We start from the raw sequence: 18,379 nt of genomic DNA, 5'->3' as shown, positions 1-18,379 counted from the left end.
ATGACGCAAACTTGGATGCTTTTCTCAAGCGTATGCAAGAGCGAGGGGTGAAATTAAACGCCGATAAAATCAACTTGTGCCAGGAAAGGGTTGAGTTCTTCGGACACGTACTCACCTCAAGCGGAGTGCAGGCAGACCCGGAAAAATTAGACAGTATTATTAAAATGGACCCACCGGAGGATGTACCGTCGCTGCTTCGGTTCTTGGGTATGATAACATATCTGACCAACTATTTGACCAGTCTTGCATCAGTAGCTGAACCACTTCGTCGGCTGACCAACAAACACGAACCATGGAGTTGGAATCAGGAACAGCAACAATCGTTTGATTAACTGAAGCAAATGGTTACAAGCGCTCCCGTCCTTCGATATTTTGATGTGCAGAAAGATGTCGTTATCCAATGTGACAGCAGTAGCGTTGGGCTCGGAGCTGTACTGCTGCAGGATGGTCAGCCCGTGGTGTATGCCTCGAAGACTCTGAACGCAACGGACCGCAACGGACCGCAAGTATGCGCAGATCGAGAAAGAAACATTGGCCATCCTGTTTGCCTGCCGTAAATTTGAAATGTACATCCTCGGAAACCGGTTACGATTCAAACGGATCATCTGCCTCTCATCAGGATTTTTCAGAAGCCGTTAGTGGAAGCACCCCTGAGAATCCAACGGATGCTTTTGGCCCTTCAACGGTACAACACGGTTCTACGGTTTACTCCAGGTAAGGAAGTCATCATAGCTGACATGCTTTCACGGGCGTCAATAGCTGACAACGATGTATGCAGCAAGGACATCTGCGATGTGTATGCGTTGGAGTACATTCCCATTTTGGATGACAGAGTTCTGCAAATCAAGGCGGAATCTAAGCAGGATCCGGAAATACAAACAATTATCCAGTTTGTGATTGACGGATGGCCTACAAAGTCGGAAGTACCAGAGTCGCTGCAGGTTTACTGGCCATTCAGGGATGAATTCAGCACGCATAACGGACTTGTGTTTCGGAATGACAAAATATTGATTCCACGAAGCCTTCGATAGGATATTCTGGATCGGCTGCATCAATCGCGCTCCGGAATCGAAGCTACGACAAAGCTTGCTCGTGACACAGTGTTTTGGCCCGGCATTTACGACCAAATTCGTCAGAAGGTTCAGCAGTGTGACATTTGTCAAAAAATTGCACCAAATCAACAGTTGCAGCCCATGCAGAGCCATCAAATTCCCAGCTATCCTTTCCAGGAACTGAGCATGGACTTGTGCGAAATTGAGCTTGGAGGCAGAAAAGCGGTATACCTAAGTAATAACAGTTGATCATTTCTCTGAATATTTTGACATCGATAAACTACCATCTCTGAACTCAGCCGCGATTATCAACGCTTACAAGAAAAATTTCGCGAGGTTTGGGAGACCGCAGTTCATTTCAACGGATAATGGTGTACAATTTGTGAGCCAGGATTTCCAGCGATTTTCGAAGGACTGGGAATTTCAGCATACCGTGTCAGCCCCTTACCATCAGCAGGCAAACGGCAAAGCCGAATCAGCCGTTAAAATTGCGAAGATACTACTAAAGAAAGCGTACGAATCGAAACAGGACTTTTGGGATCTTCTTCTGCAGTGGAGAAATATTGAGCTTCTCGAGAATTTTTAGCATTTCGACAAGTTTCTCTTCGACCTCTAGGTTGCGCGCCAGGGTATAATGTGTGTTGGGCACTTTGCGATGATTAACTCAAATCCGCACACCAGCGCACAATTTGCGCGCCGATTGCCCATGCGCCAAGTTTTTCACTAGCCAAATCACTATTTATCAATGGTTTAATGAAGTAAAAGCGTTGTTACCGTCAATAATATCCTTGTTGTACATTAATTCCAGACATAAGGAAGTTCAATGTTTTAGACAATAAATGGAACCGAACCCTAAGAGAGATAAAGCTCTTGGCGCGAACCATTTTGACACTTGTTTATTTACATTTTGTATGGCGCACAACCCGGCGCATGGGCTGTCGTCGCACGAGTTGTTGGCCGGTATGCGGATTTCAGAAAAGATTCGCAATACTCCGAACAAGTGTGATTCATCTCCGGCTCAGAGATTATTGAACAGACGCACACGGTTTGGTGTACCAATGGCAGAGGGGAAGTATCTGCCAAAGATAGAAGAAGGTGTCGCCGAGAAGATAAAAAAGAATTGACATGAAGCGAAGCAGTACTACGATCGCAAGGCAAAGAAGCTTCCAGCATTAGAGATCGGGCAGCCGTTGTTCATGAAGCTGAAGCCAGACGACAAGGACTAGCGCCCCGCAACTGTTGTTAAACCAGTTACGGACCGTTCAACAATAGTTGCTGCGGGAGACAAGGAATATCGCCGCGACAACACTCTGATAAAGCCGGTGTATCCCGAAGCGAGGACTCCAGTGCGCATCAAGGAAGAACCTCGGTGAGATCCACAGCGTTCGCCGATTACTCTACAAGATAACCCACCCTTGCAACCTTCGGTCATCAGCAGGGAATCTCAACCAAGCTCTCAACGTCTACCGGCACGCGAGTCTGTCGCGCCCTTCCGGTCACGTCGAGCCATCGCTATCCCGAAGAAATTCGAGGACTTTGAAATGATCTTTTTTAACGATGAAGGGGGAGATGTTAGGAGACTCTACCAACCTTTTTAATAATATGTACTTTGTTTATATCCACTTCACTCACCAACATATTTGCTTCATATGTATTACCTCAACTCAACCTGAACTCGATAATAAAATCAGTCTTTGTTTACTCGTCCGACTGACTACAAGTTATTTGCGTAACACACGGGCTTAGAATTAACCATTGGTCATTAAAATCGGTTGAGTTTTACTGCCAAAAAGGTATGTGAGTTTTTTTTTTGTACAAAAGCACGCCAAAAGGTTTGAATTTGGTCAAGCGGTTTAAAAGTTTTCGGGCCCAAAAGTTATTTTTTTTTGTAAAAAGAAGAAAAAAAAATTAAATCTTTAAGGACAGACTTGTTAGGATCCCAAAATGGCCGCCACAATGGCCGGCTTCGGCACCTACTCACGATTTCGAGCGCACAAATCTCTTCGTAAACAAAACCAACGCACTTAAACTCATATTTTACGTGACTTTGGAAAAAAAAATGTTCATTCAAAATTTAATTTGTGAGAGATTCATAAAAATATTGAAAATCAGTTGAAAATTGAAAAAAGTGAAGTGAAAATATCATTTTATTACTCGAAAATTCAATCGCCTGCGCCATCTCTAAATCTCAATATTTTTGGCTCAAACTCTGAGGTTTCTCTTTTTATGTCATTTGAATCCATCTAAAAGAGCTTACGAATTCCAGGTTTCAAAAACTTTTCAAAAATTAGCCGCAGCATAATACACACACAGACATCACCTCAGCTAGTTGAGCTGAGTTTAGTATATGTGACTCGACCCTCCGGGCCTTCTACTAAAAAGTCATTTTTGGAGTGAGTATATAGCCTTTCCAGTACACTTAGTGTACGAGCAAGGCATAAATGCCAAATTTAATAGAACAACAGATTCTATCATAATTTAATAACTGTTATCAAAAGCATCAAGCTCCCACCCATCTTGCAGTGCCACTGAGCTCAAACGAGCAGATTTGTTTTCATAATGCACTGCTCCAACCAACAACACGTGCTCCGATGCGATGATGGAAGCACACTAGAATGACAAACAAACCGTGTGGAGCACATACGTGTTTAAGACTGTACCAGCGGCTCTTAGAAGCATCATCATCTTTACTACTACTACGCGTTCACGTTGTGACTCATTTGCATCATTTTCACTTAGTTTGACATAACACCCCCACTTGAGCTGTGACTGCTTCTCAGCTTCGGTGCTTTGTCGACCAGAAAGGACCATCTAACGGAAATCTATATAAGCAGATCGTCCCATCTCTTGAGCATGGTGCTACTAATTTCGTCCTACTCGATATAAGGGATTGAATCGCTGTTTGTTTTGTTTCTTATTTTTGTATATTTTTTTTTGGGACTGAGCACTGCCATAATCGCTAATAGGATTAATTTGGAAGATGAGGATTATTAATGGCACCATAACCCTAGTTAAGAAGAGTCACTGCTATTCTTAAATGCTCGAAGCAGCGTCAAGGTAGTGCCTACATCTTGCATATTATTTCAACAGGAGGCAAATGTTTTTTTTATACAGGATGGAAGAGCACTTATGTAAATGAGTGCACACACAAGTTAAATTTGCTATGCGCACTAGATGAGTGCTTCACTTTGAATAAGTAGTTTGACGGATCTCTTTTGCTCAATACGTATTATGTTTGGTGAGTAAAACGATGAATGGGAACACGGTTACAAGGCGCTCATCGGATAAAATGACCCAACGCATGAAAAAATTGCTTAACATTTGGCAAGCGTTAACAAAATATATTCCCAAGTGACATTTTTTGTTCAAATATACTAGAAGAGGTTCTTAAAACCATCATGAAACCAAAATAAAAAGCATAAGGTTTTATGACGGTTTTCAAAACCTCTTCAGGACTAATTGATTATCAAAATGTTACTTGGGATTCCCTTTAAGGAATCCTTCTAGCCTGGATGGGGAACGCATGGGCATTGCTTAAATTTTTCATTTGGATAGTTGCTTGTAAGGGGACGCATAGTGCGTCATCAGCATCATTGAAATCTCGCTCGAAATTTCAAAGTGATAAAACTCAGTCACCAAAGCGCATATTTGTATGAAAATGTATCATCCTATATGCTCACTCGTGGTGAATGTGATGATACTTTTTCTGCTGCGTGGCTGCAGAATTCCCCGTTTTTATCACTTCAAAAAACGCGAGGCAAACAATCATTGAAAATTGAAAAGTCATTGATTCCTATGAAAATTCTGTGGTGCGCCAAGTCACCTTAAGAGAGTTTGCTGACAATCATGTGTTTTCAAGAAATTTGATGAGTAATGGAGGCGCTTGGTCGTTGATGCTAATACTCTCCATAATGAAAGCTTATTTACTCCACGTATTACGTAATTTTACACGACCCCTGTTTTTTTGTCGAAAAAAACTTTTAAAGCGCCTTAGTTTAAAGGGCAAACACGATGAAATTGCCACACAGAAAATATTGTATAACTTTTGATTGCGTTCGACAAAATAGCTTATTTTTTGACCATGAATAGTATATTATGTGTAGCTAATACCATAAAATTTTCATTAAAATCGGTTGAGTATTGGAGCATATATTGTCGATATCATAAAATGAGATTTTAGAAAACTTGTACACCCATTTCAAAAAATTACTTAGGCTATAACTTTTTTGTTACCTCATCAAAACGTTTGAAAATTTCACTCGATATTCTTAACATAGTATCAATTAAGTGGTAAAAATTTGATCGAAATCGGTTCAGTACTTTTTCTAGTAAATATCCAAAACTCAAATCGCTTCAAGGTAAATTTTAGGTACTTTTTGACCATTTTTAGTTCCGCGTGCACTATTTTAACTGTAGAACTGTTAACACTGTCCCGATTTTTATAAAACTTTGACAGTGTAAACTTGTTGTGTTAAACTGTTTACAGTGAAAATTTCAGCCATTGCTGTTGAGTACTTTCAAAGTAAGAGCAGTTTGAATTTCACTATACCAAAAACCACATCTGCTTATTGTGACACAGTGCGACATATATGGCTATAACTTTTTAACGGTATGATCAAATTGAATGAAATTTTGACAAACTACTTCTACATACATACTTTACGTACAAAAAAAAAATTTCATTGAAATCGGTTCAGTATTTTTGGCGCCAGCGTTGAAACGGCAAAAAAGCGATATTTTCCAAAATGTTTGTTTGTACAAGATTCTCAAGTGGCAATTTCCTTGTTTCAACAATATCTCCGCCATTACTCAACCGATTTTAACAAAAATTTTATGGTATTAGCTACACATAATATACTATTCATAGTAAAAAAATTAGCTATTTTGACGAACGCAATCAAAAGTTATACAATATTTTTTGTGTGGCAATTTCATCGTGTTCGCCCTTTAAAATGATTCTTCTGCTAAAACTGTCTTACATTGTTGCACTAATTAACACTTTGTATTATTTTAAACAAGCTGATGCCTTTACAGAACAAAACACGTCAAAATATGTTATTTTGAATCACATTACTCTTTCAAAACACTGGGTTGAGGAAAATTCGTTCGTCGAAAATCCTATGATATGTATGTAGCTTATGTGCAACATGATGTCGTTAGTTTAAGTAGGTAGTAAATTCAAACTGACCAACCAATGCAATAACTGCTGAAAATGAGATTCTCAATAGCTATGATATAGACAGAAATAAACGAAATAAATCATATGACCATATGTATAAGCAGTGCCTAAACACAGTGTTGTGCCTACCCTGCGATAGGTTGTAATAGAATGAATCACTTCTCAGAAAACGTCATTGCACAGAAAATTTAACCATCATCACGTTCTCCGTTGGTAGTACATGCATTGAAATAATAATAAACAAATCATGGAACGCATGTGTGTTCAGGAACGTTGCATCAGCTGCTACAATAATCTTCATCATTATCAACAAAATATTGATATCCCGAGCAGAAGGAAAAAGCTTAATAATAGCATATTTTGATATGGAGAACAAAAAGTGATATTTGTTTGTTTGAGATAAGATGTAAAAGTACTGAAAACAATATCTCAATTTTACTCCTGGAACATTATCATCATAGCACATTTAGCTCACGGGAAGATCTAACCAATAGCAGTGGGCTATTTGATTGATCTTCAAATATCATATTTTGCTATTGGTAAGGTGGTCCAAGAACAAATTTTTGCTATTATTTTCAGTACTTTTACCTCTTATCTCAAACAAACCAATATCACATTTTGATCGTCAGTACTTGAACTCTGCCCGGGATCTGCTCAAAATATTATTTGATAACTGATTATAACATAAGGATTATCGCATTTTATCGATCATTGGACTGATTCGTCAAACTTACACTATGGCTGTATGGATCATTTCCTATATTATTTGAATTTGTATCATTCGCCTTAGTTATCAATGGATTACTTTATACATTTTATGGAGCAACCCACGAATATGTTATTGATACATTTTATGAAAAGAAAGAACCAGTCGAGGATTTAAATTTGTTAATAAATAACGGAGCAATATTTTCAAATCCATTAACATGCACATTTATAGGAGAAGTATCAAAATATCTCGACAACATTTTTCTCGAAATTTAGGTGCTGTAAAATTGGAAAACATTTTCAAGCAGGAAAAACTTCAAGAGATACCTCGATCCTTCCTATAAATGTGCATGGGAACCGATTTTGAAAATATCGATCTGTTATTAAATAAAAAAATATAAAAACAAAAATTGAGGAAATTCATCCAGTTTCGTTTGAATCTTGTTAGTTGACTTGGTGGTTACTTATAAAACCATCACCACATGTGTATATAAAATCAGTAAACCCAATGTTTTCTAAATTATATTTTTGAAAATCCGTTTTCGATTGCATATGTTTGGGCCAAAGATAATTCCCATTCGTCACATTGGAATTCATACCAATCGTGCTTATTTATGACTGATAAAAAATGGCGCACATGAATCGCCGGCCAATTGCGATATCAACGCATTATACAGTGTGCATCATATCGTTATCTTCTACGGGTAATGCTTACTGCATCATTAGTGGCACGTGTGCGTGCATTGAACTTCATACAAATTGTGTTGCAAGTGATTTAAGCGCATCAGATTCTAATTTGATCGCTGTTGTTAAACAAACTAAAGCTACTAGTACACTATTTGTCAGAATGACAAATATTTGACCACTTTTGACAGATACATTTCGGCTTATTGTCTTGGCCATATAGTAGAATCCTGGCTCAAGGAAGTCCTGAAGAGATTTTATCTAAAAAAGGGCGCATGCTGTTGCTCTTTCGCTGGTGGGGTAAAGTGTCCACTCGAGAAAATGGACCTTTCAAGTGCCTGCTGAGCCTTCTTGATAGGAAAATGAGCTTCTTCTGCCGGCTACTGAGCAAGCAAGCGGTTCTCGGCATCACGAGTGGAAGCATGTGAAGAAATTTTCGAAGAATGGCGCTAAGTATCATTATTATTAACTGCTTGAAAATGCTTGTAAACTTAAATTTCTATCACGTTAACAGTGTTGGACACTGGGAAGCGCATGGATATTGAATAGTTAACTTGTAGTTGAGGACGCAATCAATGAAGTACTAGATAGATTTGTAGTAATGAGCAGAATTTTTGTATGGTGAGAAGTTGAATTCTTAATTTCTGCAATGAAATGATATAAAAAGCGTGGGTATACTATTACCAAATTTGCTGCTATTTGAGCAAAACTTTAGGTAACTGTGTTGCTCAAATTGCAAGAAATGGAGAAAACAACAACACAGTCACTCAAAGTTTCACTCAAATACCTAGCATCAACTTAGAGATAGAATCATAATACCCACGCTTTTTGTACCATTTCATTGCAGAAACGGAAAATTCGCCATCTCACCATACAAAAATTCAGCTCATTACTACAATTCCAGTACTTCACTGATTGCGTCTTATTATAAGAAATTAACAACAAATTGATGTGGATATCATGAATGATAGATAAAGTGTATTTAGCATAAAAGAATAGCCAAATATTTATTCTGCACTCGGAAACAAACATTTTAAAACAATTTTATGCATCGTTAAGAAAAAAAACTGTGTTTGTATTTTAAACATACCCGACCAGAACGAAATAACAATTTAATAACAAGTTCTACAACTTTGTTGCAGTTATTTCTAAAGAAAGGATCGATATGATACCTAACGGTAGACTAACATTTATTTTAGATTTTTTAAATAACAAAGAGTATGAATTAGGAAAATATTCTTTTACATAAGAAAAGCGACGAATGCTTCAAGAAAAATTTCCATTGATACCATAAACCATAAAGCAGTCATTTGGACCCATATACAACATTGTTGAATGGTCCCTCTTTCCGTAAAATTTAGCAATAAGTGATTCCAGAATTTCATAAACTGCTATACGAAATGTCGGAAATGATCTATACAATGATTAAAAAACTAGAAAAACAATCCCTGGAAAATATGCAAACGATCCATTAAACACAAAAAAAATATCCACAGAAAATAGGAGAACGGTCATCAAAATATAGGGAATGATCCATAAAATTAAGCGTATGATCCTTAAAACTTTTAAAATGATCCAAAGAATTTTTTAAATGATTCGACATTCGACATTCGACATTTTATTAAAACTTTCACAGTAGATAGTCTTATGGATCACTTCCAAAATTTTATGGATCATTTCTAAAATTACATTTATATAAAGAGGAAGAGCTATTCACTACCAATAATGTGAATAAGAAAATGTAATACGACGATAACCATGACAATGACAGTGGCGTTTATAGAAGAGAGCAAAGGGAGGTTACAGTGGTATATCGAGGGTCTAAAAGGATTCTATGCGGGGTTCCAGGAGGTCTCATGGATATTTCAAGGGTTTCAGGAGAAGTCAAAGGCATTTCAGGGGGTTTCATTGGGTTTTGGGGCTTCACAGGGGCGTTTCAGGGGGTATCAGGGCGTTTAGAGGATTTCAGGGACGTTTCAGGGAACTTCGGTGGTGTTTTAGGGGGCACAGGAGGTTTCAGGAGTGCTTCAAAGGCACATCTGTGTATCTCAGTGATAGGGTGCCAAATGTTCATAGTAATTGAGCAAAAACTGCGTGAATTTGACTATTTTCACACTGAATGTTTAAAACAAAAATACCATTGGCAATTTTCCTTTTCACCTATTCAGTCATATCATAGTCAATGAGTATGAAGACGATACTTGACCGCCTTCATATATAATCACATGAAATCAAAAACTCTCCACAACCCTGAAATGGGACAAGAACTATCTAAACACTTTCTAATGTAACCAAAAGGTAGATTATTTATCAGAAATTAATCACTTTGTAAATTGTTTACAAATATCGTTTGGTTCTTTGTGTAAATGCTGTTGTCCTTGCAATACAGGGTGCGGCAGGAAAAAATGCGAAAAGTTCAAGGCACTATTACACGCTAAATATGGGATATATATGACTATTTTTTCATGACAGTGTATCAGTCAATATCTATGTTCTAGCACTGAAAAATAAAAATGAACATATTTGATATTTAACATATGATAATGTAAGCCTAATAAGCGGGTATCAATAAACTGCGCGCCCAATGGTCATTAAACAAAATGACTATAACAGTAACAAAATTAGTCTCAATTTGATGAACAACCAGACCACACTGATCCAGAGCCATGTAGTTTCACATACTAGATGAAATAAGTACATATATTTGATGATACTGTAGAGAAAATTAAACATTTTGTTTTATCAGATACGAAATTTAGCGACCTGTGTACTTTTCTGCGGTTTGAAAATTCTGATAGTCTTCAGCTTCAGGCGCCGCCCTGTAAAGGTTAGTGACCAAAATGGGAAAATTTTTAGTTAACTTTTCAGAAAACTAGCCTAGTAGAGATCATGGAACGTTGAAACATAGATTGGGTAACGTCAAATGGACGAAAACGAGGTTTGAAGTTGAAAAACACTTTCGCATTTTTTCCTGCCGCATACTGTAACTGGAATACGGCGGTAGGAGAATTACGGCACATTTCAAGGGGTTACAGGGGGTCTAAGGGGCGTTCAGGGGGTCTTATGGGGCGATTATGAGGATCAAGGAGAATTCAGGAGCATTTCAGGGGGTTCCATCCCAAGCAGCACACTTTGTTACAACTAAATCACGGTAATTTCTATGTGACAAATGCAAAAGTCGATTCTGAATGACTGCAACATCGATTCCCACAGCTATGCAACCGAAAAAGCGCAGGAGGTGGAGCCTCTGTGCAACATATTGTTCGTTGCATAGGAGATTAGATTGTAACTAATGTGTAATGAAGTTTGTTTACACTGCAATAGAAAAATAAACTCAATGTTACATTGTTGGTTTCGACATAACAATTATGAAATTATGATAATGGATCCGCCAAAGCATGACCATGGCGATTGAATAAAGTGTCGCTCAAACAAAATGGCAATGTTTTTGGTCGATATCCTAAATGAGCTTGGCAATGCCATTTTTCTGGTGAAATCGTCAATTTTACTTACAGAAAACCCGCGCGCTTGCCAAATTCGGTAATTTTAGCATACACATTTGCATGTCTCACTGATTTGTTATACGATATTAGAACGGGAAAAAGGATACTAGCCTTGCCGGGCCATTTTTCGTCAAATGTGGTAAGTTTTCTTTTCTATTATGTTTGATTAAGACTCCAAAATCATAACTGAAAGTATTTTTATGTCAGTTTTTTTTAACTGATACAAGTAATCGCCATTGTGATTACTTGGGAGAACCTACATTGCTGGTTGGATGTCTGAAAATATCAATATCCACATCATACATTGTTTTATACAGGACTCTAAACTACAGGACTTAAAGCAAATATTTTTAAATGCATCTTCAACATAATAAGGTCAAAACATCGAATTTGTTGTTTAAGTTTTAGCATACAAACATATCTAATTAGTTGATACTTTTGACATGCAGTGTTGATCTCAATCTGTTTGTAACTGGTGGGGCTGTCCATTAATTACGTAAGGGTTTATGGAGGGAGGGGGGTTTGAGAAATCTTACGCGCCATACAAAAATGTTTGGCTTCTCATACAAAAAATCTTACAAGGGGGGAGGGGGTGTCGAAAAATCGTGAAAATTCCCTTACGTAATAAATGGACAGCCCCTAAGTTGCACATTTGTGACCAAGTAATCGTAGGTTTTTGTGCGTCTCATATGTGTTTACAATGAAACAACAAAAAGTTACACTGTTGTCATTTGGAAACGGCATTCGGTAACATGATACATGGCAACCAAACATTGACTTCGCAGCAACTGGTCTGGTCATTTGTTTTGGTTTTTAGTTTCAATGTAACAGGATGATGTCAACAATGCAACTTTTTGAATTTGACAGTTCAAGAGCATGTTTCATGAAAGCCACTGTGGGACATTAATGTAGCTTCTGCAAATTTATATTGCGTTGTGATGTCTGAGTAACCAGAATGTATACTGCAAAAATAAAATTGTTACCATTAGTCTGAAGTGAAACGGCTATGCAATCTTTATTATTTTTCTAAAATATTTCCTAAGTTACAGGTGCTACTTGGGATGGGACCCCAGGGGATCTCTGGGGAGTTTCAGGGAAGGACCACGAGGCCTCAGAGCATTTTAGTCATACGGGGGTCATAGGGAGTCCGAGGGGGTTTCAGGAGCGAATATAGGGTTTTTCAGAGCTGTTTAATGGGGTTTAAGATATGGCCCTGGAGTTCCCTGAATCCCTTTAGAACGCCTCTTAATTTATTGCAGGGGTTCCCAACCTTTTTGAGGTGGTGACCCCCTTTAAGAATTGTCAAAACATCTGGGACCTAATGATTTTTTTTTAGAAAAAATATGCATTAAATAAACGAAACTGATTTATTTGGGTACAGTGACGCAGCCAGATATTTACTGCGGGAGGGATTTTCAACGATCAATGATACTTTTTTTATTTGACACTGACATTTCGTCAACAATGATGGCATGTACATTCAATTCAAGTAGTAGTTTAATAATAGCAGCGGAGCCGATTTTTTTCTTTTGAAGGTGTTTTATACTGCAAATTCTATTTCCTCACATTGTGGCTCTTGGGGGTGGTGGTTAAGGGTTTGATAATGGAAACCACTCCAAGAGATAAGCAGAATTCCTAATTTTCCTGGACCCAAAGACAGTTTGACGAACTACAGCAGAATTATTATTTTTATGATGATGACTTTTACCAAAAGTGGAGTATTTCAACCAATCATAAATGTGTTCTATGAAAATGAAAAAAACAAACATTTTCTTATCAACAATATTCTTAACAAGAATAAAATCTCCTTTACATTTTCAGTAAGATTTAATTTAAATGTTCACTAAAAAACTCTGAAACCAAATCGATCAAAAGTTATCAATAAAATTTAAGATTTTCGAGTTGCAAAATTAAAAACATTTCCAGAAACACTTACAATTGTTTCAATACATGTAACAATTTTGAAATTCTGTATAATTATGTGGATTTCGAAGTTGTTTTGAGCATGCATTTTTTTAATTATAAAGAAAAAAATCCTAGGGTATGTTATCATTATAAATGAATAAACATCTGTACACTACTAAAAAAAAATGCCGCTTTTACAGTATTTTAGCCCCCCTTCAACCCGATTCCCGCCCACTCTGGGAATCACTGGTTTGTACCCATCGGTATAACTTTTTTCACAGACGTTGGATCACTTTGCGGTCTTCGACAAAGTTGTTTGGCATATATTCACCTACAATAATACCAAAGGGTTTGATAATTGAACGCTAACAGCGCCACCTAGCGGCAAAATTCGAAAACTTAAAATTTCTGCATACATTTGGCCAAGTTTTCCCATACAAACTTCAAGCGTTTTGATCGCCCCCTTAGGCTCAACCGATTTTGCTCAAATTTTGAACGTAGCTTCTGGGAGTCCAAAACAACTGATTGAGGTGGTAAGACTTGGCATTTTTCGAAATTTTTGTTTTTCATATAAGTGTGTGCCACCGTACATGCTTCCATTTAACCGCGTGTAAAGTGTGCGTATACCGCCTCCACTTTTGCATCATATTTAACATCATATGCGATCGTGTGTTGACTGGGTTGGTAGTTATATTGCTGCTTTGAAACGGTATCAAATTTCCCATATTGAAGAGTTTTGTTTACTCTTGAATTGTGATTTTATAAATAACTTCAAAAATGCCATAAAACCTTTCAGAGATGGTTTTGAGTAGTCATAAAATTGTGAGCTTTGGGTACTGCTGAAATAAAACTGTAATAAAAATCAAACAAAATAAATCAGCAATGAAATTGTTACTTGGGAAGGGCATGTTCATAAACACGTAGATCAAATTTGGTAGTATTAGTCCATGCCAAATTAATATAATTTGTATGAAGTACAGACTTTGGCCAGATCCACCTGTCTAGCTATGGGTTCAGGTATCAGTAGGTCGGCTCCAGAGGCATTTCCTATGGGTAATGATCCATAGTTTGAGAAACACTGGTGTAGGAGAACTGGTCAATCAGAATGCAATAATTGCTGTATAACTCTATTTGGTCTTGCGTAATGAAAAATAGGTTGGAACACAGGGTCGTTCAAATCCCATAAGGTACGACGAAAAATGTCTTCATGAAGATGCCGCACCGTTTATATTAATATGGGTTTTAGGTACCAACAACCAAGCGTCTCCATTTGTTTCATATTTTTCTTGAAAACAGAAATGCTTACATGTGAGTATTTTGGCTAAGGTAAATATCGCAATTATCAAATTACAAATCTGAAACTTTTTGTCACATTTCCTAACATGTAATCTAAACACATCAAAACGAAGTTGATTATACACTGCCGTCACCGAAGCAGTTGCGTGTTTTACAGCCTCGACAGCCTCAGCAAGTAGCTCAACGGAACTATTTTCTGTGTCTCGTTCAAACCTCCACCTAGCCGCAGCCACAACATAGTGATAAGTGTTGATGACATTGCAATCCCGGTACAAAGTCCATTTTTCTCTTTTGTACGCGAGCACACAGCAGCATCACACACGTAGGTAGGCGCAGTCAGATGCCATCCCGTGAGGAGACACGGAGAGAAATGTTCGAGATCATTTCTGCGAGGCATTGAAGTTGATATGGCATTATGATGGTTCGGCAATTTTTCCCGTGACCGTAATATTTTTTCGCGCAGTTCTTCTCCTCTCATTCGCATCATCAAATTTCATTCATTTCGCCGAAAGTCGCGCGTAGATCCAAAGTCCACTGCAAGAAACCAGCTTCACACCACGGCAGCGTTTTACTCGCTTGCCGGCCGTCATCGCCGTCGTCACACTATAACCCACTAGGAATATCAAAAACACAACACGACTTCGGGGTAAGGCCGCACACAGTGGTCGTATTTCTATCAAAAGTTGGTCAAAAGCAGAAATGTCACTTTAATCACTTGTTCCGGCGTAGCATAGTAACATCTTTCTTTTTTCTTGGCAACGTCCCAACTGGGATAGAAACTGCTGCTCAGCTTTTCCAGAGTTATTAACTATTACATGACATGAATTTCACGTGACTGATACTATGTACATACTATATGCATACTGTATCGAGAAAATTTCATTTTATGTCATCGTTGAACCACGTTTGAACATCCTTTTTGTGATCATTTTAGGAATGCTATCAGTTGGAGATGCTTCACAATTTCAAAGCATGGTGAAATTGGTTTTGTGTATTTTTGAAACCTTGACATTTTTCAAGATTCGTTAACTGAGAAGATCTTTATGATGTTTTTTGCATTCGTGTCAAATAAAGTATTTGATCACATCTTTTTTTTCGATTTTTGATCACCTTTCACCCACTATGCGTCTTAGAAGAAAGACCGCGACGATTGAGCTTCATAAAAATTCTCCTTTCGCAATCGCAACAATTCTTCTTCTAAGGCTAAAAATATCACAATGCGATTTGACCCACAAATCGGTGCGCACGTTTTGTTAATGCACCAAGCAGCACTGGCACGTTCTGTGCCTTCCACAAAGTGTATCGGATTGGCGTAGGTCGGGTTGTTGTTCATATCAGAGTTCAATCGCCGCCGTTTGGCTTATATAAGACATTAGAGACTGTCTATTAAACTGAGCAGTATGGAAAACCGGCTTTGCAAGTGTCGTCGAATTACGAACTCTCTAATGTAATCAAATTCTGAATAATGATCCGGTATAATGATTAACCAATCATGGTGAACTGTTCCACCAGTTAAAGATGAAAGCTTCGGTTCTGAGCCATTTCAAAGAATTCTATTTCACTCATTGTTCCTATTTTTGAAAAGGAAAGTTGATAAACATTATAAGTCACACCATTTCTAGCTTTGTTCTACTTTATAAATCATTTAATGATAGTTTGAGATTTCATACTTCACTGGAAACACTAGTAAATTATCGAACACGACATCTTTCTGAAAATATTCGACCAACAACCACCAGGAAATTGAATTGTGACTTTAATTAGGCTTAAGTCACGCATCTTTTTCTGCTAGACTGAGCAACAGGTGACCTTCACGGCACTTGATAGTTGACATCAATTTTCGTTAATTTTCGGCATTTTTTAATTGAATATTCCAAATAATTCATATTCACCTTTTCTTTGAAATACAGGAAATATCACAGATTTTTTCACACAACAAATTAAAGCAACGATTTTTCCGAATTAACTCACACGAAAAAGAAATATAAAAAAACCGATTTACGAACAAAACGTTTAACGTTAGCAGAGGATCACAGCACAACTGGCGATCGATCAAACACCACAGAAAAAAGCCGGCGAACTGATGGAGAACCGTCCGTGAACTAACCCGAGCTCCGCTCAGAAATGTACATATAAATATAAACACACGTAGCGCATCTAGTGTGGCGGCAGCAGCAAGTGAACGACATACCTACTGCTGCTGCTGTTTATCATCGTCGTTGTCGTTGTCGACGGCACGTTCGGTTGGGTGCGAACTCGGACGTGAGTTGCTCACTGCCAGAAGGGAATAGGAAAGACGTGCTAGTCAAGTATGGACACTATTTTTGAAAAATATGCTCTATTTATGTACTGACACGTGAAGTTTTTTTTTTGAAAAAAGTATTCCAAAAATATCACTGTATTTTTTTAGTAAACGCATTTACTAAAATGCTTTTTTACTCTCTACTACATTCACTCCTTACCCTACTACTAATAAATTCTCGTTTTCTGGACGACAACTGTGGAGATGCACTATGTTTAGTGACAAAGCTTGACGAACTATAACCAGTGTTGGGAACACTCACTTGCAAAAAGTTATACTCACTTGCTACTATGTATCTCAGTTTAGAAGCATGCTATCAAAAAACGGTGTTTGAACGACTTTTACATTGTAGTTTTCTAAAAGTTTGCTGAATAAAGTAGAGGTCGCACATGCATACAGAAGTCGTTAAAGGGCTGGGCTGTGAGCACGAGGTGAGTATAAATTATACTCACTTTACTCACCTTGTACTCACAGCTCTCTCACGACTTTTGTAGAGTAAGGTGGGGCAAAAGTTCGACCCTAGTTGAAAATTCATTTTTTTCAAAAAATCGAAGCAGATAAAAATAAATGAATACCGTGTAGTGATTTTACCATCCATGACCAAAAATTTTGCTGAACAAATTTACGCCCAATGTCTTTTCAATTTTGAGTTACAACACTATGTGTGTGTCTTATTCGAACTCTTGCCCCACCACTGGGGCAAAAGTTCGAATCTAGTGCTTGTGAAATATAGCACACTATTTTGACACTTTGGTAATAGGAATACCTAAAACTAATTAATATTTGATGTTGAAACTGGAGTACATTTTAAAGTTCGATCTGGATTTTTTTGGAAATTCAGATAAAACAACATTTTTTCCCCCTTCTATCGAATTTTCTCACTAATTCCATCATTTTTAGAGATCATTTGTACATTTTGCAGAATTTAAGGTTTTTAACTAAAGTTGCCACATCACTCGAACTCTTGCCCCACTATGTGTAAAATATAATTTCTAAAACTTTTTTGCAAATAGTTATCGATGCTAAAGCATCTTCAAAATATACCTAGTTACGCCCCAAAATAAAATATCGAATTCGATTTCATTACAATTCCGTTCCATGCGTTGGAAGGACAATCGCATAATAAAAGTTTTTGAACCAACATTTTGTCTTAAATTTTGGAAATATTGATCAATTTTCTAAATTTTTGGAGTGAAAGACCCTTTTTCAAAAAGGCTTCGAACAACCTTGACACCCGAAAAAAATAATTTGAATTGAGCTCAAAAACATCAAAAGAAACTCTTGCCCCATTCGAACTTTTGCACCACTTTACCCTATGCGTGTGTGACTCTTATGTTATTCGGCAAAATTATGTAAATGTCCTTCATACACATTTTTTTTTTAAAGCATGCTTGTCAGCTGAGATAGAAGCAAGTGAGTGTTACTCTTGCAAGTATTCCCTACACTCACTATAATATTCCTTCATTTTTTCGATTATAGTAAGGACGTGGCCAGTACTGTTATTGCTTTTTTTTTACTTTGAGTTCTTAAACTATGTCTGTTGAGAATGGTTAGCTAAACACAAGCCTTATTCATTGATGTTCTGTACAATTTTGAATGTTCTGGTTGTGCACGGGTTAGCAACTACGATGCATATGAACGTGAAGAATGCCACCAGAAGTCGAATGCTAGTGACCCTCGGTTGAGCTATGACAATCAAATGTGTCTAACTATTACGATTTTTTGAATTTTATTGATATTTTTCAGCTTA

At 37.5% G+C, this 18,379-nt stretch overlaps 2 protein-coding genes across 3 annotated transcripts in view; one reads left to right on the top strand and one right to left on the bottom strand.

Annotated features, from left to right (window-relative positions):
* LOC109406883 (uncharacterized) overlaps positions 1-18,379 on the bottom strand; it is a 106,201-nt gene that overhangs the window by 29,956 nt on the left and 57,866 nt on the right. The window contains exon 1 of one of the 2 annotated variants that reach the window (XM_019679892.4): positions 16,220-16,456. The exons of the other annotated variant lie outside the window; for it this stretch is intronic. The gene's annotated coding sequence lies outside the window, so the exon portion shown is untranslated. Of the gene's footprint in view, positions 1-16,219; positions 16,457-18,379 lie in introns of those variants that run through there. 2 annotated transcript variants of the gene reach the window in all.
* On the top strand, positions 342-16,428 carry LOC134290530 (uncharacterized). Its single transcript, XM_062857687.1, has 4 exons — positions 342-553; positions 620-941; positions 1,032-1,277; positions 16,354-16,428. The coding sequence occupies exons 1-4, from the start codon at positions 342-344 to the stop codon at positions 16,426-16,428; spliced, it is 855 nt and encodes a 284-aa protein (XP_062713671.1).

Source organism: Aedes albopictus, chromosome 3 (assembly GCF_035046485.1).
Source record: "Aedes albopictus strain Foshan chromosome 3, AalbF5, whole genome shotgun sequence".
NCBI lineage: Eukaryota > Metazoa > Arthropoda > Insecta > Diptera > Culicidae > Aedes > Aedes albopictus.
The sequence above is the reverse complement of the archived record's forward strand: the minus strand, read 5'-3'. Positions and strand labels throughout refer to the sequence as shown.

Excerpts from the sequence above, each read along its gene's own strand:
- LOC134290530 (XM_062857687.1), top strand. The coding sequence starts at position 342 with ATGGTTACAAGCGCTCCCGTCCTTCGATATTTTGATGTGCAGAAAGAT. Across the intron at positions 554-619 it reads GGCCATCCTGTTTGCCTGCC|GATTTTTCAGAAGCCGTTAG; the intron begins GTAAATTTGAAA and ends GCCTCTCATCAG. Across the intron at positions 942-1,031 it reads AAGTACCAGAGTCGCTGCAG|GATATTCTGGATCGGCTGCA; the intron begins GTTTACTGGCCA and ends AGCCTTCGATAG.